Below are 25,449 nucleotides of genomic sequence, written 5' to 3'. Positions count from 1 at the left end.
CTCAACTATATTATAGAGCTGAACCATGTAAGAAAGGAAATAAATGGCTAATGAATGCGTGAGAAAGGAAGACATTTTTAAAATATCCAAAAATATGAAATAAATGAAATCAAATTTACAGCAATAATTTCAAATTGTCCCGTCCCCCTCTGCTTCCCTCTCATATTCCACTGAAACAATCTTAGCTATTTCTATTTTTAAAAGATATATAGATTGTAAAGTTGATTAAAAGGAATTTTTGTTTTTCAAAGTTGATTTAAAGGAATTTGTGTTTTTTTAGGATGACAAGAAACAGCCAGAGGTTCGAGAAGTAGAAGGAATGGGGAAAGCTGACGTCAAATATGGCGATTCCATGGCCTTCGTTCAACATTGTGATTCAGGCCTCTGGCTATCATATCAAATATTTGAAACTAAAAAACGTGGAGTTGGTCGTGTTGAAGAGAAAAAAGTAAGTGAACTTTATTTGAAGGTTTTTTTCTATTTCTTGGCCTTAGATTGATGACATTATTCATATTAAAGCATCCATGAATTTTCTTTCCGTCTGATGAGTGGGAAGCCTAATAATTTAACACGTTAGCAGCAAAACCCAGAAGTAATTAAAGAAAAATGATGTTGCTCCCATTGAGTTTTGTAACTCATTTTCGCAAACCATCCAAAACTACTGCTCCCTAGACAGCAGAGTCACAGAACTAGTATACAGTCCTTAAATATTGGAGAAGGCTAGATCGGAAAAGGTCCTGCACATATGACAACATATATGGATTATGGGTTAGGGTTAGGACCTTCAGATTTCGTCAATGTTTCTAGATGTAAACATGGTTAGTCTAGTTGTGCAATAGCACCAGCTGCACCAGCTGCACCCCCTCTCGTGAGGCCTGAATTCTGCATCACTTGATTGCAGTTCTATCAATTGGGACGTTTCGAACTGACAGTCGGGCACCCCCTGTGTTTTCTTTTTTTTTATCCAACTGCTGTAGATCCCTAACTGCAAGCAAATTAATAAAATAAGATATGTGTTGAGTGGTTGTTAAACTCTCTTTTTGTTCTTCAACCCTTTTTAGGCCATCATGTTAGTAGAAGGTCACATGGATGATGGTTTAACGTTGGCTAAATCACAAGAAGAAGAATCACGATCAGCCCGAGTTATCAGGAAGTGTCAATCATTATTTACTAAATTTAACAAGTAAGCTATAGTTTTATTATCAATTGGGTTTTTTTTTTCAATTTCTGAAATGATTTATTTTTCCTTAAAATTTTTAAAGCAATATTTTCAAATTTGAAATTGATATTAGGTATAACTAATTTTAAGAAATTTGAATTGTATATAGCGAAACCGGTTTATGAAAAATAGAGGAGATTGTTTAAAGTGGGGGTATAGTTTCATTACATCAAAACCTTGACTAAGTTTCATAATGATCATTTTCTGCAAGAAGCTTGATAATGCAGTTTTTGGCCTAGACTTTATAAAAAGATAAGTTTTGCAAATAATTAATGAATTAATATAATTGTCATCTATTTAAGGGGGGGGACTTGTGCAATTGGTGACATCCACCTCATTGTTGACTTGTTTTGGTTTTATTCTAGATTAAATTATTAATGATTTTGTTATTGTAGAGCTCTAGACGCATTAAAAACAGAAGGAAGAAACAGTCATGCTTGGGGTAGAATCAGTTTATCAGAAGTTATAAAGTGCCTTGAAGATCTGATCGATTATTTTGCACAGCCTGGTGAAGACGAAGGTAGATAAATATGTCCTCTTGTAGAAACACTAAAATATTTCCTATTCTAAAGAAACTGCACTATAAGACATAGAACAAATAGTACAATATTTTCTCTTCCAGACGGGTTCTGGGACAAAAATGTTCTCAAAACACAAAACAAACAGTACACCACCACTAGGTATTTCTGGATGATTTGAGTTTTGGTTCAGACCTTGGAATCAAAATATGGTTTAACATCCTACTTTTTAAAGCACCAACTGGACTAATGGAGACAGACAGGTGCCGTTTGGTTGCAATTCGTAAATTAAGAAGAGGGTGTAGTACCATTGTCCAGGCAAAATTCCCTTCATAGCATACTAAAAGGTGTATGCCTGTCTTTATAAGCCCAGTTGGTGCAGAAAAGTCAGATGCTAAACCTGCTTCCATTTCATTGAGTCGATGCAAGCATGCAAGCATGCAAGCATGCAAGTTAGGATTGTAGAAATGGAATCAATTATATATTCATGTTATGTATATATGTGTCTCATGGGAAATAATTCTCAATTTAATAATTACGATGTATTGAAATGCAATTTATTCCTAATTAATTTATGCTGTTATAATTTTTCATTCCTTTTAGAACATGAAGAAAAACAGAATAAGTTACGAGCTTTAAGAAATCGTCAGGATTTGTTCCAGGAAGAAGGAATGATTGCTCTGATTCTGGAGACGATTGATAAATTCAGTCAGTATAAAGGACAGAGACAGTTTTCCCAGTATGCCGGGGAGGATGCTGGAGAGAGCTGGGATTCCATATCGAGTTATCTCTACTTATTATTAGGTATCCATTATAATCATCATATTCACTAAAATTTATTCCTTTTTGCATGTGTAACTCTACCCTCAAATTAGCTTGGAATAAGAAGACACATGTTAGAGTCCTTTAAGATTTCAGGTTATTTGCATGTAGGGGTTTAGAACCTATGAAAACAAATACAAAATAAATGCATTTTAGTATTTATTCGTATTTGATTAACTGTAACTAGTAAACCACTCAATCAAAATGAACAGTGATTATTTCCCACAATGCAATTAATGAAGCGTAAAACAAAGACTTGGATCTCAAGTCACCTTGACATTAACTTGGTTTGTCTAAAACATGGCATTGGAGGAATGATTACATTTGCAGGAGTAACAAATGTTAATACAGCTTCTGGATTCAGTAATTAAATTAGTAGACATTAATGATTTTTTGTAGGGTTTTAAATAATACTCCTAATATAATATCAGAGGTGTCTACACATGTAGGCCTATACAGATTATATATATTACATATTGTTGTATGTATCTGTTTTTATGCGCCCACATTTAGTGTGGACATATTTCTTTTTGCATGCTTACAGATTAGTTCTGGTGTATTCTACTGTATTCTAGACCCCGACGTACAAGCAAATTATTGAAATGAAATTGAACTATATGTTACTCCTGAAATGACCTAGTTTGTGTCGAGTGGAAGTTAAACTCTCCTTTTGTATTCCATTGTTTTTATACCTCCCCACATTTATTGTGAACGTATCTTGTAGTCACCTTTGTCCTTAGGTCAATCAAAAGTCATTTGTCTGCCATTGCTTTTGAACAATCTACAAGTCAAATATCTCTCTCGGTTAATACATTCTGAAATCAGCTAGATAAAATTCAAATATAGTGTAAATATTTCATTTTCTTTCAGCTGCCATGATTCGCGGTAACCGTGCCAACTGTTCTCAGTTTGCTCAATCCTACAGATTAGATTGGTTGGTTTACAGGCTAGAAAGTCAACAGTCTTCCACAGGTTCGTATTTTACAAATTTCACAAGTTTAGGAGTTTATCGATGTAGGATGTGTCAGAAAATTATGATTTCGAAAAATCCTTCCTGAATGGGTGAAAATAGAATATTCAAGGCTACCTAAAATTGAATTTTGTTACTTATTTCTTGGAAAATAGAAATAAAGAATTTAAAAACAAAAAGTTCTTGTCGATTTGAGTTCCCCGTTTTGAAATTTGAAACAAAAAATTATTCACATGTTCATAAAGAACTAGAAAAAATAAATTCATTCCCAGTGATGGCCAAGAAACTTCCTCTGGATTTTACGGCACGGTTTTCCCCTTCTCATTGTGCTGAACGGATGGTCAGACAAGGAACAGTGTCTAGTTGTTTGGATGGGATGAAAAAACTGAGGTCCAGTATACATATTGGCATGTGTGTAAAAGAACCCTTAAAGTCTTGGTTAGCCCTTTCAGTGCAGAAAAATAGGACATAAAACCTCTTTTCATTTCAATCATACGGTCTGTCATTGAGTCAACTGGCGAGGATTTGATTCGCCGGTTGTACATGACAAGGAGTAGGGTCGTATGTCCAACCTCGTGGGTTTTCTCCGGGTCCTCCGGTTTCCTCCCACAGCTAAAGACCCCTACGCGCAAGCAAATTATTGAAATAAAAATTAAACCATATGTTAGTCCCGAAATGACCTAGTTTGTGTCGTCGAGTGGACGTTAAACCCCATTTCTCTCTCTCTCTCATTTCATTTCATGTGCAGGTTGTTAAATGAATATTTTATATTTTATGAACAGGTGTATTAGACGTCCTGCATTGTGTTTTGATTGACAGTCCTGAAGCTTTGAATATGATCAAAGAGAAACATATCATCACCATTATATCACTTATAGACAAACATGGACGGGATCATAAAGTAAGTGGGGGAAATCTCACAATCTCTTGTCATGTTCCGTCAGATCTTTTACTCCTGAACTGTTTGAGACAGGCTGACCTTCACCTAACCACTCTGTTACTGGTCTCTATGATTACCAGCTTCCTGGGCAGAGTAATCATATACTGTTTGAGACAGGAGGAATATTGTTCACACACGTCTGTTAATTTGATGGCTGATGTTCACGTAACGCCTCCGTTACTGATCTCTATGGTTATCAGGCCCTATGTAATGATAATTCGCTTTTGATCATTGTGGTCTCCTTTCCAAAAGCTTTTAGATTAAAAATTTTATTCAATAAATATTTACATATTATAAAAGTACACTTTCTGGGATCTGAAAAAAAGCCCAAGCTTATATAAATTCATCTAATTGACCTAATACAATTGTAAGGCTTTAAAATTCATGATTGAATTTGTCTTCGTTGACAATTAGTGTTGGGAAAATTGAAGAAAAGATTCAGAAATCGTCCCAGAAGATCAGTGCCACATTTTGCAAATCCTAAACTCTTATTATAATTGTACCTGTGATTTTTCAGGTATTAGATGTATTACGATCTCTGTGTGTTGGTAGTGGAGTAGCTGTTAGAACCAATCAGAATCTAATCTGTGACAATTTATTACCTGGACGCGATCTCTTACTACAGACTAAACTTGTTGATCACGTCACAAGGTGAGAATCAAGAGGGATACTTTATTTCATTTTAAAATATATAATATTTCTCAAAATGTATTGAATTTGATTATATTAGATTTAATTAATGGTATTTTATCTCCCAAATTGGATTCATTCAGACTGTATAGAGGCTCATCAAAAGATTTTATCCATCTGATTAAGAGAGACCAAATGCTGTAACAGTATATTTTATGCAGCTTCTCGCTGGAACATTTTAGCAACTTAAAATACAGATTATACTATGACACACGTACATTTCTATGAAAGCATCACATGACTGCTATTTTCTATAATTAATGTCCAGTTGGCAAAGTGCTCGTACAACTACCCATTCACCAGTTATGTTGGCATAAATCTAATATATTTTGCTCATGTCAACATTTTTAACAAGTGTTTTTACACATAAAACCTATAAATTTAACTGCATTTATTGTGTTTTAATAGTATAGTTCTTTAGCTGGTCATTTTCACAGCCAGTCAGTCAAGACTAGTCAATCTTATTGAAATCTAAGCCCTAGTTGCAATTAAACTCGCTGTTCAAATGATAAAATTTCTTGAATGTGTTTTTTGTTTCAGTATCCGACCGAATCTGTGTGTTGGATTGTGTGAAGGATCAGCTATGTATAAAAAATGGTATTTTGAAATTGTTGTCATTAACTACGAATATGCCACTCACTTGCCTCCATTGTTAAGAATGGGTTGGGCAAACACAGATGGCTTCATACCCTATCCTGGTGGAGGAGAAAAATGGGGTGGTAATAGTCTGGGAGATGAACTGTATTCATACGCCTTTGATGGACAAAATCTATGGACAGGTAAATACATAAAATACTAAAAAAACATTCAAAGATTAGGTAAATACATAATTGAAAAAAAATAGATGAAAAGATATTAAAATTTAATGATCCCATAGAAAAACTGTGTAGGGCAGTGTAGGAAAGATGGAGTTTACTCCCAGTTGAACTTTGTTTAGTGACTTCTTTGTCAATCTTCAAATCGCGATTAAAAACTGACAAAAAATCTTAGAGCCTCTGAACTTTTGAATATAGTTTTGGTATGCGCTATGAGCACGTTTTGTGGATTTGCCATTATATAAATGAACATATTATTATTACTAGGAACACAGTTATTTTTTTTTACAGAATATATGCAGACATAAAGATAATTTATGTAGATGTATAATTTGACATACTTTTTGAGATATTTTTGTAGATAATTTATGTAGATGTATAATTTGACATACTTTTTGTGTAATTTATGTAGATGTATAATTTGAAATATTTTTTGAGATATCTTTGTACCTATGAATCTAATTTGTCTGATCATTATCTACCCCTTTACTACAAAAGGTTTTTCTGCCTGTTTTAAGGCAAACAGTCTTTAGTAATTATTGCATATCTAACTTGCATTCTGTCCGTCCAGGGTGTCACAGTCGTCGAACCATAGGTCACTGGCCTGTCAACTAAAATGACCTAGGTACCACTCCTGGCAGAAGTTGAAAATAACTTTTTAGAATTTTCAAGCCTAATTCTCATTATACAAGCATTGCATCCCTGGGTCTGATACAGAAAGTGTGCCTATTTGGACACATTGGTGTTTACATGAAAGAACCTTTGGCAGTTGAAATCCGAAGAAGAATAGGTGAAAATGTTGCTGCCCTGGCAAAATTCTTCCATGTAATAACTTACATTAGACTCCATTCCATTCCATTCTTTCCTTTAATACATGTGTTTTTTAGTTGCTTTATAATTTTTTTTCGTGTTTTTTCAGGTGGTAAGCTAAAGCATGTTCGTTCAGCTAGTCAGCCATTACAGAAAGGTGATGTAATTGGTTGTACGTTAGATCTCACTGTTCCACAAATTACATTCTCACTCAATGGTGTCAAGATTCGAGGATTCTTTAAAGATTTCAATCTCAGTGGAATGTTCTTTCCTGTTGTAAGCATGTCGGCATCTGTCAGGTAACTGAAAATAAATTTGTTGAATATTCCACAACCTTAATAGCATAACTCAATAACTTATGACTAGATCAATGCTCCAGAGAAAGATGTTGTGGATGACTGTCTGGTTTGATTTAATGAGTTCAAAAAGGTAGAATAGAGGTTTTAAGAGCTCTTTCATAATCCTTCAAATTATCTCATTCTCCTTCATCATCATGAGGAGCTGCAGTGACTCAGTGAGTAAGGTGGTAGGTCACATGGCCTTGATGGTATCTCAGGATTTTCCATTGTGATTTCCTTTTCTGCTGGACGGAAGGTTAGATCTATTTACCAAGGCCACCTGCAGATTTCCTCAAGGTCACGAGATATAAACGGGGCTAGCACTAACCCTAACCCAAAACCTAGCCCAATTTTTAAAACTAACCCACAATCCTCGACAACAGTCATGTGCCCTAACCCTGTTTACATCTCGTGTCCTTGAAATCTGCAGGTGGCCTTGGTAAATAGATCTGAACATGGACAGAGGGCATGGCAAGGAACAGCGATTAGTTATTTGGATGGGCTGAAAAAGAGATCCTGTGTACAATGCATGGTGTATGCCTATCTTTATTAGCTGGATCGGTGCAGGAAAGGACGTTACACCCCTTTTCATTTCATTTTATCATCATAGATAACATATTTGTTGTATCCGTAGACTATATTTTACATTCTGGTTCTTTTCGTTTCAGTTGTCGTTATGTACTTGGAGGAGAACATGGCAGATTAAAATACGGTCCACCAGAAGAACATTCACCAATCATCGAATGTCTGATGCCAAAAGAAAAACTAGTCATTCAGTCATGTTTTTATTTTGGTGATATGAAGAAATGTATTATCAGTGGACCTACAGAAATATTTGATTACGTGCCATTTGTTCCTAATCCAGTTGCAACAGGAAGGGTAAGTTGTAGGATAATTTATCTGGAAAACTGCCAAATGTGGATCTTCCAATAAACCAGGGAAGATTTGGTAACATATTCCTTTTACATATTAACAACTCTTATAATGTCAACTCAAGTTTACTAAATGTCATTGTGCTTGATAACGATAAGAACATACTTGTCGAAACGTTGTGCCTTTAGAATAAAACCTGTGATTGTTTTCCTATAGAAATTGGGTTCTGTTATAACTTAGCTATTCTAGTTATAGAAAGCGCATCGGTAACAAAGTCTCTAGGAAAGTTTGTAGTGTGTGATTGCCCGGTGACTGGGTCCAACATAATAACTGTTCAATAATTATTCACTACTGATTGCTATGGTCAGCATCTTTTTCCCCTTTCTATTGTGATAATACAATGGGTTGTTGTTGTTCTTAGTGTGTAACGTCTGCTTCCACCAAAGGTGATATCCCAGACTAGTCTTATTTTTCATTTTCATCATCTCAGCGCGTGCGCAGGGGTCTTTCCTGTGGAAGGAAAGAAGGTTGAGAATGTGCCCCTATGCTCACACCAGGGATCGAAACAATAGAATGGAGCCCATGGAGTGTTTATCTATTGTGCTGACTGTGTGAGCCCCATGTATTAAAGAGGTTAAAATGTGTATATAGATTTTAACTACTCAGTAACTGTTATTATCCATTAAGTGTGGTTTAATGGTCAAGAGCGAGACATTAACCCTTTCAATGCTAGACGTAAATCCACTGCCTGTGCTAGACCCTTTTTTGAGGAAAAAAGGGAGGTTGGAACTGAACGCCAAGCTTTTATGAAAGATCTTTTTGTCTGTTGGGGTGGGCATGAGGTTGGGCTAAGAGGAAAAAATAGAATTTTGGAAATTTGCATAATAATGTAGTCACGTGACGTCATGGCGGCCATTTTGGATTTCTCATTTCTCACTAAAGCTAACACGAAAACGAATTTTTCTCCATGAAATACTTAAAAGATATTGTTTTTTTCACTGGATTTTGATAAAGATATATAAAATGAACAAAAATATCAATAGCAGCCATGAGCAATGCCGTCACGAACACGCGCATCACGTCTCCTGCTGCCATGACCACGTGCGGATTGCAATACCTTGTTTTTACTTTCACTTTCACTTTCATCCCCAAGTCCCATATCATTTTCAAGATAGTCAGTCAATAGATCGACACGTTCGGGACTCAGGAATTGCCTACGTCTTTTACGATCCAGCAGGCCAGCATTATTATCAACATCAGAATTATTGTCAGAATCTACTGCAGACACAGGGCTATCGTGTTCACATTGGGCTTGTTCATCATGCACGAGAGACATAGCTAGCCATGGGCGGAACGTCGCGCAATAAATCACACACTTCATAATACCAATCACTGTCCTGACTACTATCATTATCAAGTAACTGGAAACGAATTATGTGTATCACCCGCCTCGAAATTGTCCACGTGTTGGGCAGCAAGACGTCATTCACGACTTCGTCGAGAGTGCATCGTCTACGTTGTCACTATGCACTCCACCATTTTACGGTTTGCCGCTTTGAAACACGTGAAAATATGTTCTAGTGTATAGAAAATACAATAGATGGCACTTGCAGTTACGGTACTAATTTTAGCTTGGGCTTTACTGAGTACACGGTAATACCCGGTACGCGCATTTTACCGACATTTTATAATACCCGGTACTACCGGGTATATGCAGTGAAAGGGTTAATAGTAAGTGCAGGAGGACCGCACTACACGTAAAACAAAAATCTACAAGATAAACTTGCTGACAAGACAGAAAATAGACATTGCACCAAACAAAACAAGTGACGTAGTCATGAGTTGTTGTTTCAATATATTACGCAATGTCTTAAACTCGAGACCATTAAACAACTTAAAATACAGACACTCACACGTCCTTTGCAATGAAATATGTCGCACAGGTCCAAAATTTAACTTGTATAAAAAATGTGCGCTTGGCATATTGCACATACCATTATTTGAAATAATGATAGGCCAACATCAAAGGATGACATAACATCTGTATTTTAAATGTTATCATTATACATCCCAATTTAGTTATGGAGAAACCAACATTTTTAGATTGTATTTATATGTGTCTCCCATTGAGACTATAGTTCAGATTCTCCTCAGTAGCTCCCATTGAGACTATAGTTCGGATTCTCCTCAGTAGCAGGGGTCCACAAGATCTATAACTATGATCAGACACTGGGTTTTATAAAACAAATTAGACTAAACCTCTTTCATTGAGACTATAGTTCAGACTCTCCTCGGTGATCAGATTAGACACAGGGTTTTACAACATCTTTCATCTTGAAAAATAAAGGGGGTTATTTGTTTGTAAAATAAGCATGATTTGAGACATCACCAATCGAGAAAAAATGATGGAAATACTTTTGCATACTCTTAATGGTATAGAGCTTGCCAACTATTTAGTGCAAATAGTGTTATATATCTTTTAATATTTTGACATTTATTTTAGATCCAGCTTCCTGCTTATATTGAAAATGTAAGAGATAAGTTGGCCGAGAATTTACATGAGTTATGGGCAATGTCAAAGATTGAACAGGGCTGGTCCCATGGAGATGTGAGTACAGATCTTTATCATATACATCATAAATTTTACTATTGCACTGTAAACATTACAATGTATTATAAACTGATACAATATATATTTACAGGTGTAATATAATATACACATTACTAGTACACAATACACATCTAAAAGTGTGATATATTGATATGGTGTACACATTACTGATATACATATAAAAGGTGTTGTGCTGATTCACAGTACACATCTACGGGTGTGATACTTGTATATAGTACTCATCTAAAGGTGTTATGCTAATACACATCTAAAGGTGTGATATATTGATATGGTATATACATTACTGATATACATCTAAAAGGTGTGATATATTGATATAGTATATACATTACTGATATACATCTAAAGGTGTTATGCTGATACACAATACACATTTGATATATTGATATGGTGTACACATTACTGATATACATCTAAAGGTGTTATGCTGATACACAATACACATCTAAAGGCGTGATACTTATATATAGTACTCATCTAAAAGTGGTATACAGATATATGATACACATCTAAAGGTGTGATATATTGATATGGTATATACATTACTGATATACATCTAAAAGTGTTATGCTGATACACAATACACATCTAAAGGTGTGATACTTATATATAGTACTCATCTAAAAGTGGTATACAGATATATGATACACATCTAAAGGTGTGATATATTGATATGGTATATACATTACTGATATACATCTAAAAGTGTTATACTAACAAAACTTTACAAAAGTCATATTTATATCTGTATTTCCTAACAGGAACGTGATCCAAAAAACAAGAAAAATCCATCACTAACAGCTTTTGAACGTCTACCTATGTCTGAGAAAAAATATGTTGTTACAGTAGCCTTTGAAACTCTCAGGTAAGATTGGCATGAACAAAGAACAAGTGTCTAGAACATTTAATAAAAAGTCATCATTATCTACATCTATCTGTTGTAATATAATATGTGAATTTTATAAAATATATTTAGTTTGTCTGTATCCAAAATAACCATTATCCAACCTATTCTTGAGGCGATTTTTACAAGTCAAGCTTATTATTATGTAATGGTATATGTATATAACCATGTGTTCAAAATAGCATTTATCTGGCCCCCGAGTTCTCAAAGCATTCTCAGACTAAGTTGAGAATTTACTCCAAACTGTTTGCCTTATTTTAACTAGAATATAGCCCTTTATAAAACTTTTGTTGTTTTAATGTATCAAATACATCAATAAGAAACTATGTGCAAAGTTTTGTGTTTCCGGATCAAAAATATTTCTCATAATCAGTGATTGGAAGTTGAGTAAATTCTTAACTTAAGTCCGAGAATGTTTTGTGAATTCGGCCATAGACCTATTCTTGTGGAAATTTATTATGTATTGGTATATTTTTATTTACAGGACATTATTAGCACTAGGATATCATATAACCATTGATCATCAACAACAACAGAATAACAGGATGAAAACAGTTAAACTAGCTAACAAGTAAGTCACTTATAATCACTCTCTAATCAACAGTTTTTAAACTGACTTAACACATGACACACTTATATGGAATACAAGTTACTTGAAATGTAATGAAATGGGGTTTAACGTCCTACTGTTCTGTTCCTATGCTGGGCTAATGAAGACGGGCATATGCCATACAGTGTGCTAAGAGGGAAATTTTGCCCGTGCAGCGGCACTATCGCCTACTCTTATATCGAATTCCAACTGCCAAGGGATCTTTTACGTGCATTCTAATGTATAAACGGGACCTCGGTTTTTCGTCTCATCCAAAGGACTAGACAGCTGTCCTTGTCAGGCCTTCCGTCCTGCATTACTGACAAGGGGGAACCACGGCAGAAAATCTCGATGAACTTTCTCGGCCAATGCAGGGATCGCACACCCGACCTCCAGGCTAGCGAGCCAGTGTCTTACACAAGTTACTTGAAGGGTTTATTTCTGGTGACGTTTCAACGAGGGTTCTCTCGTCTTTATCAAGCAAAGAATGACAACCATAGTGCAATGAAGATATATATATACGAAATATGGAACAAAGACAAACATCTATATACAATCAGAGATTGTAGTGGGATGAATCCTTTCAGCACCAAACAACTGTTAAAGTGACTTGTTGACTGTTATGCCAAGTTCCCACTGTTGTGCGACGTGTTGCGATAGGATTGTCCTTATTGAGTCCACGATCTGCTACGGCAAAATACGTTCGGATACGTTTCGATATGATCAACACTATTGCTAAGACTGACCTCAATATATGATAAAATCTGATAGGATCACCACAATTACTCCGCAATTAAAACCATGATTTCAATCGCAGCACGAATTGTGATATTGGGAACCTAGCATATCCAATACTGAAAACCATGAAAGTTTAAAAATTAAGGGGAGACCAACACAGGGTACAATTTTATTTCCGTTTTTTGAAACCAGAGGATCTGGACAAAAGCCACGAAGTTGGACAGGCGACCGTATTCCTTGTCAAAATTATGGATGCGTGGGACTTCGCAACCTTGACACTAGAATTTCATCATAGCCGATATGTTTTTTCTCTCACTGCTAAAGTCCACTACTCGCAAGCAAATTATTGAAATAAAATTGTACCATATGTTAGTCCTGAAATGACCTAGTTTGTGTCAAGTGGACATTAAACCCAATTTCTATCTTTTTATCTTAGAATTTTATCTGTTTTATTTTTAGCTATTTACAAGGTAATGGTTATAAACCAACACCGTTAGATTTATCTGTGGTTACGTTAACCGATAAAATGGAGGAATTGGTTAACCTATTAGCTGAAAATACACACAATGTCTGGGCTAGAGACAGAATTAAACATGGATGGACTTACGGTTTATGTGAGGTGAGTTTTAAATCTGTTAAATAATAATGTATTTATATAGCTCCTATTAGCCATTAAACTGCTCAATGGCGTTGAGTTGTCGGTCACAGAAATTTATGTTATATTAAAGTAAAAGAGATGAATCTTGAGTTTCTTTTTGAATTCTAGAATAGTTCCTTCTTTTTTCATGTATAATGTTTTTTTCTTACCATTTTTTTGCAATCAATATTTACATAAAGATACAATATTTAATCACGTATTGAGGTAGGTCGTTCCAAAGGACTGGTGCTGCTACAGAGAAAGCTCTATCACTACACGATATGAGATTTGTTCTTGAATAGCAAGTTGTATATTTGATGACCAGGTTGTTCTTTGATGGGGTTTTATTTGAATTAGGTTTAACATACTATTTTTCTGTACCAGCAGGGTAAATGAAGATGGGCTATGTAGTTTGCTATTTTAACCTGACATACACTTATTTCTATTTCAAATTGTCATGGATCTTTAACATCTTGCCATTTTATTTTAAGGATCCAATTCAGAAAAGAAGTCCACATCTTGTACCCTACAACAAAGTGGATGAATCTATTAAAAAAGCCAACAGGTATTTGAAATGAATTAAACAAGAATAAACTTTTGATCACAAATATTTGAAACGATTAAAACAAGAATGTTTTTTTTTTTATATATATAAGAATGTTATGGAACGGATTTTAGAACAGGCACAACCTGCGTCAAATTCCCCCTTCTGTGAACAGTGCTCAACGCTGTATCTGCAAATAGACATAAATATAACCACTGATGCTCTTTTCTTTGCAAGCTCATCACCTCCAATACTTTGCAAGTATTTCTTACCTTAGTTTAAAAATTTTCTCAAGCATAAGCCCTCGTGAATCCATTTTGGCTCGCTATGCTGGCAGCCCACCCAATATGAATATTGTTCCGACGAGCCTTCTCTCAGATACGAGAGTGGTCACCTATCCATATATATGGTTACTAGATATTACCCAGATAACAAAATGGTTATTGAAATACTCTTATATTAATTCTTATAAGACATATAGAGGTAGATTTCACAAATTAAAAACACTTATACGGATATACTACTTCTGAATTTATTAACATGCTACGTTTCGATACATATACAGATATCATTATGTTAATAAATTCAGAAGTAGTATATCCGTATAAGTGTTTTTAATATACTTTTATATTGTTTTGATGAGCCTGCTCTCAGAGTGGTGACCTTTCCATATATATGGTTACTATTTATTGAAATACTTTTATATAGTAGTAAGTGTAGGAGAACTGCACTCCAGGCAAAACAAGACCCATAAGACAAATCTGCTCACAAGACAAACTGCACACACATTTGAGAAATAAACAGCAAATATTAAATCAAGTGAATGGATCCGGGGGCCAGTCGTATGAATTCTGTTGAAATTCCCTGTTTTTTTCTCATCCAGGAACACAACGAGTGATACAGTAAAGACATTGATAGCCTATGGTTACGCTCTAGAGGCACCAACAAGTGAAACAGGAGAAAGTGGTATGACAGGTTTGTTTTTTGGCTTGATACTAACATGCTAGCACACTTACAATCAACCTTAACACAGTTACTATCAACCTAACACTCCCCCCTCCCACACACACACAGTTACTATCAACCTAACACCCCCCCCCCCCCCCCGCCCACACACACACTTACTATCAGCTTAACACCCCTCACTCCCACTTATCACATTTACTGTCGGCGTAACACCCACACTTACCTCATTTACTACCAGCTTAACACCCCTCCCCCACCACACTTAACACATTTACTATCAGCTTAACACCCCTCACACCTTACACTTACCACATTTACTATCAGCTTAAGACATTTACTATCGCTTTACACCCCTCACCCCTACACTTAACACATTTACTATCAGCTTAACAATAAAGCTCGGTTCATACTACATCCGTATCCATAAACGTATCCGTATCCGCACCCGCATCCGTATCTGCGTTTTGCCCTTCAAATAGAAAACGCGAAAATGTCCGGCTTTCAAGACTGAATTGTCTGTCAGAGATTGAGTTTCTATTTGGGGAGATGATGTAATCAGGGGAAAGTACTCACTGATTGGCTAAAGCTCGGCTCACTAGCCGAAATGCCGGACGCACTTTACAAAAATACGCTCTGGGAGCAATCAATCCGGGTTAACGGACGCAGTTGTTTTTGTGCGCAATATGTGTTGAATTCTATTTCAACCCTTTCTCTAAAAATGACTAAAGTATAGCAGTACGTATTCACGCACGTATTTACAGTTACGTATACTGATGTAGTATGAATGAACCTTTAGAGCTTTCAGTCACATTAGCACACCGTTAAGACACTTTAGCACACCATACCTCACCATGATAGTTCACCATTGTGCACTTTAACAATCTAATACCACCTTAGATCACTTTACACACCATCTAATAGAAACTTACACCCCATGACAGTCTAATAGGAACTTAGCACACCATTACAGTCCAATAGAAACTTAGCACACCATTACAGTCTAATAGAAACTTAGCACACTGTAACAGTCTAATAGAAACTTAGCACACCGTTACAGTCTAATAGAAACTTAGCACACTGTTACAGTCTAATAGAAACTTAGCACACCGTTACAGTCTAATAGAAACTTAGCACAGCTTAATAACCTTTTGTCTACAGAATTTGATTTCTGTAAGGTGTCTATAATGTTTTCGGATTTTATTAATATTATAGATCATACAAGTTAACATCTTTCAATTTAATCAGAGCATTTTGTATGTTATTTGAATGGATTGATTGTTGACATAAAACTTTATTATTATTTGTTTATGATCATTTTCAATGTGACAGCTTTGATTAAGTGTGGTTTAATGGTCGAGAGCAAGACATTGCGTAATATATTGAAACAACATGAGTGAAGTTAATCACGAGTTGTTGTTTCAATATATTACGCAATGTCTTAAGCTTGAGACCATTAAACAACTTAAAATACAGACACTCACACGTCCTTTGCAATGACATTCGTCACATGGGTCCAAAATTTTAACTAGTATAAATAATGTACGCTTGGCACATTGCCCGTACCATTATTTGAAATAATGGTACGCCAACATCAAAAGATGACGTCATATCTGTATTTTAAATGTTATTATTATTTGTTTACAATCCCTGTTCAATATTACAGCTTTAATTAGAGAATCACAAGAAAAAGTAATCCAGACTCGAACTTTCAGAGCTGAATTAACCTATGCTGTTTCATCCGGAAAATGGTAAGAAATGTGCCAGTCTTTGAATGTTTAACAATGTCAGTCAGTGAGTTGTGAAGTTTTAAAAAAGGTCATATCTTAAATTGTTTTGAAATTATGATGATTGAAGCTCTGCACATGCCCAGAAAAAGAACTTTAAGTAGAAATTTTTAGTTTGAACGAAAAATTCTGCTTCTTGAAGATTATGCTTAGCAATTAGTCTAAATCTTGATCATGGACCGATCTAATACTGGTGATTGTAATTTGGTAGGTATTATGAAATGGAGGTACTAACAACAGGTTATATGAAGATTGGTTGGGCCAAGAAATCAGCAGAATCTGGTGATGAACTAGGAATGGATGGGAAATCCTATGTATTTGATGGATATTTGGTGAGTTTTACCTATTTCATGATTGAAATAAAATGAGGTTGAACTTCCTACTTTTCTGCATAAACCAGGCTAATGAATACGGACATATGCCATGCGGTATGCCAATCTACCAAACAGGGTTGTCCTCCCTTGCAGTCCACACTAGCCTCTGCTAAAGGCTCATTTGACCAATGACTTCTGGGTCAACCAGTGTAATGCCGGATAGCGAGACTTGTGTGGAGCATATGGTGGTATGCTACCAGGGGAAGGGTTACCCTTCTATTCTTTGTCGAATTTCAACTGCCAAGGGTTCTTTTATGTAAACGCCAATAAGTACAGAGGACCTTGTATTTTTGTCCCTTCCCAATGACTAGATGCTGATCCTTGCCAGACACTCTTTTTTACCACTGACAAGAGGAAACGGCGCTGAAAAATCCTGAAGAACTTTCTTGGCCAACAATGGAATTGAACACAGGACCTCCTGGGCAACCTTTGGATGTAGACTATGGTTGCGATTACAGCCTGAACTATCCCGACCATGCTGTATCGCATGGTATGGCTGGTTATGACCACAGGTTGAACTATAGTATGAGAATCCTTGCAGCCGAAGGTCGCCCAGGTTAATGAGCTAGTGTCTTACTCACTGAGCCACCATGGCTACCGTTCTCTTTTCTACATTGGGTGAACAGTTTGCCTGGAATGATTTTGCTTCTGTTTTCAGGCGAGGAAATGGAACCATGGATCAGATCCGTATGGTAAAAGATGGCAGACAGGAGATGTGATTGGTTGTTTGTTAGATCTTCATGACAAGACCATCTGTAAGTACAAAATATGTCAATCAATTTTTCTTATGTGATAAGTTTAATATAGAGAGAGAGAAATGGGGTTTAACGTCTTGACACAAACCAGGTCATTTCGGGACTAATACATGGTTCAATTTTCAATAATTCGCTTGCGCATAGGGGTCTTTAGCAGTGAGAGGAAACAGGAGGAACCGGAGAAAACCCACGAGGTTAGACAGGTGACCCTTCTCCTTGTCACGTACAACCGTGGAATCAAAACCATACCATTTGTCTCAATGACAGAACTTATGATAGAACACGCATGTGCTAACCATTCGGCCATCCCCCACTTAATGACAGACCTGATGATCTAAAGGACACACATCAGACCATCCCCACAATAAACAGAGCTTATGATAGAACGAGCACGTGCTAACCATTCAGCCACCCAACCCCCCACGTTTAATATCTTTGTTTACTGAACATAGTTTATATTTCAACAAGTCGGGAAGGGGATGCTTATTATTTTGTTTCTTGTTATGTTTTCTGAAGCAAACGTGAAGTTTGTACTTCAGGAGGGCTGGGTGGTCCAGTGGTCTAATGTGGCATGACTTTGATCCCAAGTTTGTACTGGACAAGGAGTAGGGTCGCCTGCTCAACCTCCTAGGTTTTCATCCGGGCCCCCTGGTTTCCTCCAACTGCTGAAGACCCCTACAAGCACGCGAATTATTGAAGTAAATTTGTACCATATATTAGTCCTGAAATGACATATAGTGGGTGTCGAGTGGGTGTTGATATCGTGGAAGACCCATGGGATTGGACAGGGTATGTTAAATTCATTAGGAAAATCGTATAGCTATTTCGGTTTCAGTCAGTCTACTATTCTAAGTAATGATACTTTTTTATTTCCAGCTTTCTCATTGAATGGTGAATTAATGATGGATTCTTTAGGACAAGAAATCGCTTTCAGGGACATCGAACCTTCAGAAGGTAGAGTATAGTCTTGACATAAATGGTTTAAACTATAACATGTTGTCTAATCCACAGATTAAACTCAGCATTATATACTATTCAAAAAAAGTAGGGGATATTTGATTTTGGGGGCATAATACTAAAATATGCAAATGACTACGAAAAAAGTCACTATAGAACCTAACAGAAGAAACATTTCCAGTTACATGTGACGCCCAAACGCACCAATAGCTACCGCATGGAATGCAGGTGATGCTTGGGATCATCATGGGGGTCCAACCCAAGATTTGCACGACTCTGACTTTGAATGTTACTGTCATTGTGGCATTGAATTCCAGGGTGGAAACATCAGTTTAATTGTTTTAGTGACCAGAAAACAAATTTTGATATGCGTCGGCTTACCCAAAATGAAAGGTTACTTGCCCTTGGCATGCTACAGATCGGCACAACACAGGCGGTTGTGGCGCGGACGATGAATGTTTCTCAGTCTGTCATAAGCAGGCTATGGTCCAGATACCGTGATACACAATCTGTACAGGACAGACCACGCTCAGGTCGACCAAGGGCGACAACTCAAGCCCAGGATCGATTTATCCGTACCTTGGCCTTGAGAAATCGTGTCATCACAGCAAATCAGATCAGCGCTCGTCTTCAAACAGACACTGGTGTGAGAGTGAGTGGCCAGACGATTCGGAATCGACTGCATAGGGGTCACCTTCGCGCCCGACGTCCTCGCGTGATCCCTTGTTTGAGAGATCATCACATTCAGGCAAGATGTCGTTGGTGTAGGGATCGTCAACACTGGGATAATCGACGCTGGAGCAATGTGATGTTTTCAGATGAGTCAAGGTTCACTGTTGATTTTTTGGACAGACGTAGGAGGGTGTGGCGTCGTCGAAACGAGCGCTTCCAAGACGTTAACGTCATCAGACATGATCGATTTGGGGGTGGTTCTGTTATGGTGTGGGGAGGCATCACTGTTGCTGGAAGAACGGCTTTACATGTTGTTGCAGGGCGTGTTACAGGCCAGTACTACCGGGACAACATCTTGGCAGTCCATGTTGTGCCGTTCGCACGACGTCATGGCCGCCGTTTCATCTTCCAGGATGACAACGCAAGATGTCACAGGGCCAGGATCGTTACAGGTTACCTCCAACAACAGAACATCACCACATTACCTTGGCCAGCACTGAGTCCCGACCTCTCCCCCATCGAGCATGTCTGGGACATGCTTGGACAGAGGTTACGTCAACGTCAACAACGTCCTGCCAATGTCCAAGAACTTGCTGCTGCGTTGCAACAGGAATGGGACAATCTGGACCAAAATGACCTTAGACGTCTCATTAGGAGTATGCCACGTCGGATCAATGCTTGTTTGGCAAACAGAGGAGGATTTACCCGTTACTGACTTGGTTGTGATGCTGTGGTAACTTTGCTGTTTGACCCCGGGTATCATTTTACCCTTATAATGGTCAGTCTGTGCCTTACTTAGTCTAACGATCATTTGGAATAAATCGAAGAATGTGAACTTCATTTCATTTTGTCATTTGTTTCTTCGTCAGTTTCATTAGGTGACTTTAATAACACTTAAAAATCAAATATCCCCTACTTTTTTTGAATAGTATAGCTAACCCCCTTTACTCAAGCAATTCTTGTCAGCAATATCACTTCAGTGGAAGCAGACTTTAAATAAGGAAATTTCACGCACACACAACCGTATGACAAATCAAGCTATATTGATGTCCCAAAGGAGAAATGAAAATGAAATGAGGTTTAATATCTTACTAATCTGCAAGATTATGCCATTCAGTGTACTAAGTATTAGGGAAATATTTACCTGGACAATGGACATGGTTCTACACCATCCTATAACTTGTCTATAATTATATTTTCCCCGCCTATAACTTTGAATAGAATGATATTTTCAGTCTATAACTTTGAATATCATTATATTTTTAGCCCATAATTTTGAATATAATTATATTTTCAGCCAAGAACATAAAATTTAATTATATTTTCATTCTTTAACTTTGTACTTTAACCGTTGAATATGATTATATTTTTAGGTTATGTACCAGCCATGACTATGGGAGCTCATCAACAAGGAAAGTTTAATTTTGGACAGGTATGTACACTTAGCGATATCATCTTTAAAAACAAAGAATACAGCAATCTGATTGAAATACAGATCTATATTTCGTTTCATTTTTTATACTTTCGGTTGTAGCGATAGGTCGCGTCAGAGGTCATACGAGCGGCTTTTGACCCTATGACGTCAGACATTTGATTAACCAATCAGCATTGATGTTACTAGTGGATTATCCACAGTTCTTTGCAAAACACAGCTAAAGATCGCTGTAACAGATCGTTTCATTGGCTAATCCCTGACGTCATTCAGAACACATCAATGATAACAACTCTTCCAGATCCTAGTGTAGTAAAGACTAGTAAAACAAAATTTTGAACTATAAAAACAAAACGAAATAGGATCTGTGTTGTAATCAGATTGAGAATGCAGTTCATTCTAACAAAGATGTCATAGAATGAATAACGAAACTGGCTAAATTTACTTTTCTTGCAGATGCAAAGATGAATTGTATTTATTTTGAAAAAAAATATACTTGTATTTGACAAGGAGTAGGGTCGCCTGTCCAACCTCGTGGGTTTTCTCTGAGTCCTTCTGTTTCCTCTCACTGCTAAAAGACCTCTATGTGCAAGCGAATTATTGAAATAAAATTGAACCATATGTTAGTCCTTAAAATGACCTCTTTTATAGATGATAATTTTTGCTTTCTGTTGAAATTTCAGGATGTGAACACATTAAAATATTTTACATGTTGTGGTCTACAAGAAGGTTATGAACCATTCTGTGTGTAAGTATTTCTGTCTTCACTTAGCTAGATTTATCATCTTAGTCCCAATCTGAGCTACATATGTTAAGTGGGATTTAAACTCCCATTTTAACAGATTTATCATATGTTAGTCCCAAATGTTGAGTGGGCTTTAATATCCAGTTTTCTTTTTACACTGCTGATCATTAGTTACATTTTTGTGACCACGGTAGATAATATCCATGCTTGGATTTATTTCGATTTAAAGGAAGCCTATCTAAAGATTTTATCCAACATTTATAGGCACTGTTGGCATGTTTGTACTCCCGTCAAAAGTCAAAACCTAGTAACTCACTTTTTTATCAAAATTGAGTTAGGACCAAATTTGTAGTTACTAGGGTATGTGCTTCCTGTTGTTGTACTAGATATTCCAATCTTTTGATTTTGTAAACAGTTACACCCATGACACAACCTAGCAACTTCCTTCATTTGCCTAGTATGCCACAGAAAAACCTAGTAACTCTATAGTCAAATCATTGCATAAGCTTGGGTTTAATATTCATTCATTACGTTTTCCTTTGTTTTCTCAAAATAAGAAAAACGTGAGTTACTAGGTGTTGCCTTTTGACAGGAGTATATCGTCTGAAGAGAATGACCAATGTTGCGTAATTTCTTTTGATTTCTTCATATCTTTGTAAATACTAAACGGAATTGGAGGACTCTTGGACTGATGTTTTTTTTTGGGGGGGGGGGGGAGATTCAATTTCCATAATTTAGTTTCCAAGGGATTGAAAATCCCTCAAATGACAAATGACGTCTTTAACGTCATATGATTGTTATTGTATTACAGAAACATGACTCGACAATTACCTTTATGGTACAGTAAAGGTCAGCCATTATTTAACCCGTTAGATGTTGATGATCCCCAAATACAGGTCAACAGAATACCAGGAGGGTAAGTTTATTATCTTAGTCAAAACAGGACAACTACACAAGACAATAAAGACATGAATGCAGTACCATATTTTACGGGGTATTAACTCGATGTGGAGTAAAAGTCAATCGTCATATTTTACTGTTTTTCGGACCTCCATCAAAGCGGTATATAAGACGAAAGAAACGTCTACAAATATTTCTATTGGAATAGTGTAACTTAAAGTAGCTTTGTTTTAGACGATAGTGTGTGCGGCATCGTCGAGAGACGGTAACTTCATCCATACATAAGTCGAAGCGGAGTATAAGACGAAGGCCAGACTTCGACGAAAAAAAGTATCGACTTGTACCCCGAAAAATATGGTAAATAGATACATGAAAATTGAAAGGAGTAGTGTTGCTTGTCCAATCTCATGGGTTTTCTCAAACTGCTAAAGACCTCTGTGCGCAAGCGAATTATTGAAATAAAATTAAACCATATGTTAGTCCCGAAATGACCTAGTTTGTGTCGAGTGGACGTTAAACCCCATCTCTCACTCTCTCTCTTTCATTTCAACTTTATCATAGATATGCTTCAAATATAGGATTATACAGGTCACAATTCTATGGAATACAATCACTGCTTTTTACTGAGCGACTTTTCGACTGGGCTTCTCTAGTCATTTTCAAGCAATGATAATGACTAGAGAAGCCTAGTCGAAACGTCGCTCAGTAATAAGCAGTAATTGTATTCCATAGAATTGTGACCTGTATACTCTAGTTCAATTACTAAATGCCATTGAAACAGTTTAAATATAGGATTGTATGTAAAAATATTTATGGAATTAGAAAATATAATTGCACATGATTCAATGAAAGGTGTCAATGGAGATATAGTCTCTTGTAATAATACTGACATTATTTATTATCCATTACATGTACATCATTATTTTGTAATTTCAGAGCCAATGTGACACCATGTCTGAAAGTGCAATCCAAGACGTTCGGTACACTGGAAAAAGTCCGTCTAGAGTATTTCAGACTCAGTCTTCCAGTGAAATGCAGAGATGAGTTCCTTTCACTGTATGTATTATTATTTATCCAAAAAGTCTCTGATACTACTTTTTGGATTTATTTACACGGATTGGTTCCTGCTCATCCCCGGATGCATCACTGAGATCCGAACCTGCCTGCACTGTCTTAGGGAATCTTCAGCCCTTCTATTCTTATCAAGTGTGGGGGTTTTATCGTCACTTAATTGGAACTTTCTATTATTATTTATTGTGGCTTAGTGATTATTTGTAAATATTGATATTATTATTTTAGAATTAGATTATTTAATAATCAGTAATTATCTGCCATTATATACACCAGGTCCAGCACTATATTTAATAATTAGTAATTATCTATACACTGGGTCCAGCACTATATTTGATAATCAGTAATTATCTTTACACTGGGTCCAGTACTATATTTAATAATCAGTAATTATCTATACACCGGGTCCTTCACTATATTTGATAATCAGTAATTAGTTGTATACACTGGGTGCTGCTCTATATGGATTGCACCAATATGTAATAACACACATACATATTTGATAGAAGGGCTTCACTATAGATGTTGCTCAGTGAGTTAGAGGCTGGATCACTAACCATGAGGTCCCTGATTCGATCCCAGTGTTTACAGAGAAAGTAACCTGGTTTGCTCTTGTTGGTGGTCCAGGACGGATGGGATGTAAAATTGAGGTCACACTTGTACATATGCCTGCACATAAAAGAATTGAATGCAAGTAAGTGGAAACACCATCCACTGTCCCGGCAAAATTTCCCTCTATAGATATTGTTGTTATAATTATATGTTTTTGCAGACGTGATAGAAGTTTAGCGCAGGCTGTGTTGGAGAAGAGGATGAATCTGGAGAATCTGAGGAATCGTGATACAGATATAGAAGAAGAGAACATGACAGGTGGGGAGATATCTAGTAGTCAAGATAATTACAGTGATGCTAACATCAGTGATGCTTCTGTAGAACGTGGCAGTAAAATAATAGCAGGTAGAACTAACATTCCTATCATCGGTAACCCAACAGTCTAATAGGCCTATAAAGGAATGCCTATATATTACGCGCTCAGATGCCTTGTTCTTGAGACAGAAGCCAAGACGTTTAAATGTAGGGTAATATAACAGGCCTATAAAGGAAGGCCTATAAATAACGCGCTCAGATGCCTTATTTATGAGACAGAAACCAGGACGTTTAAATGTAGGGAAATATAACAGGCCTATAACTATAAAGGAAGGCCTAAAAATTACGCCTTCAGACACCTTGTTCTTGAGACAGAAGCCAGGTAATATAACAGGCCTATAAAGGAAGCCCTATATATTACGTGCTCAGATGCCTTATTCATGACACGAATGGAAGCCAGGACGTTGAAATGTTGGGTAATATAACAGGCCTATAAATGAAGGCCTGTAAATTACACGATCAGACACCTTTTTCCTTATGCCAACATAAGCCAGGACCTTTAATTGCAGGGCTAATAATTAGCGATAATTTTATAACAGCCTTTAAAGTTTGCAACCGAGTTCCTTTTTCATGAGACAATCATAAGCCTGGACCTTTAATGGCAAGATTAATAATTTACAATGATCTCATAATGCGATTCATGCTAACAGCTTTTAAAGGAATGCCTATAAAGTTTGTAATCGGGCTCCTTTTTCATGAGACGAACAGAATCCAGGACCTTTAAATGCACAAGTCAAATTCTATGTAGTACAATTTCTGTTTATTACTGAGTAACATTTCAACAAGACTTTTCTAGTTTTTATCAAGCAATGAAACATGATTTGGGT

At 36.5% G+C, this 25,449-nt stretch overlaps 1 protein-coding gene across 1 annotated transcript in view; it reads left to right on the top strand.

Annotated features, from left to right (window-relative positions):
* The window catches only part of LOC126822214 (ryanodine receptor), a 66,058-nt gene extending 41,365 nt beyond the window's left edge, over positions 1–24,693 (top strand). The window contains exons 11-35 of the mRNA XM_050550959.2: positions 281–448; positions 1,062–1,183; positions 1,615–1,739; positions 2,341–2,541; positions 3,430–3,531; positions 4,312–4,430; positions 4,987–5,120; positions 5,700–5,938; positions 6,894–7,083; positions 7,791–8,001; positions 10,499–10,603; positions 11,389–11,492; positions 12,016–12,102; positions 13,318–13,477; positions 13,987–14,060; positions 14,923–15,014; positions 16,669–16,753; positions 17,001–17,121; positions 17,822–17,918; positions 18,795–18,872; positions 20,921–20,979; positions 21,663–21,727; positions 22,536–22,640; positions 23,561–23,680; positions 24,468–24,693. Of these exons, the coding sequence (XP_050406916.2) occupies positions 281–448; positions 1,062–1,183; positions 1,615–1,739; positions 2,341–2,541; positions 3,430–3,531; positions 4,312–4,430; positions 4,987–5,120; positions 5,700–5,938; positions 6,894–7,083; positions 7,791–8,001; positions 10,499–10,603; positions 11,389–11,492; positions 12,016–12,102; positions 13,318–13,477; positions 13,987–14,060; positions 14,923–15,014; positions 16,669–16,753; positions 17,001–17,121; positions 17,822–17,918; positions 18,795–18,872; positions 20,921–20,979; positions 21,663–21,727; positions 22,536–22,640; positions 23,561–23,680; positions 24,468–24,693 (3,189 nt within the window). The remainder of the gene's footprint in view (positions 1–280; positions 449–1,061; positions 1,184–1,614; positions 1,740–2,340; positions 2,542–3,429; positions 3,532–4,311; positions 4,431–4,986; positions 5,121–5,699; positions 5,939–6,893; positions 7,084–7,790; positions 8,002–10,498; positions 10,604–11,388; positions 11,493–12,015; positions 12,103–13,317; positions 13,478–13,986; positions 14,061–14,922; positions 15,015–16,668; positions 16,754–17,000; positions 17,122–17,821; positions 17,919–18,794; positions 18,873–20,920; positions 20,980–21,662; positions 21,728–22,535; positions 22,641–23,560; positions 23,681–24,467) is intronic.
* The last annotated feature ends 756 nt before the right edge of the window (positions 24,694–25,449 follow it).

Source organism: Patella vulgata, chromosome 5 (assembly GCF_932274485.2).
Source record: "Patella vulgata chromosome 5, xgPatVulg1.2, whole genome shotgun sequence".
Taxonomy (NCBI): Eukaryota; Metazoa; Mollusca; class Gastropoda; family Patellidae; genus Patella; species Patella vulgata.
Note: the sequence above shows the minus strand (reverse complement) of the source record. Positions and strands in the feature narration are given on the sequence as shown.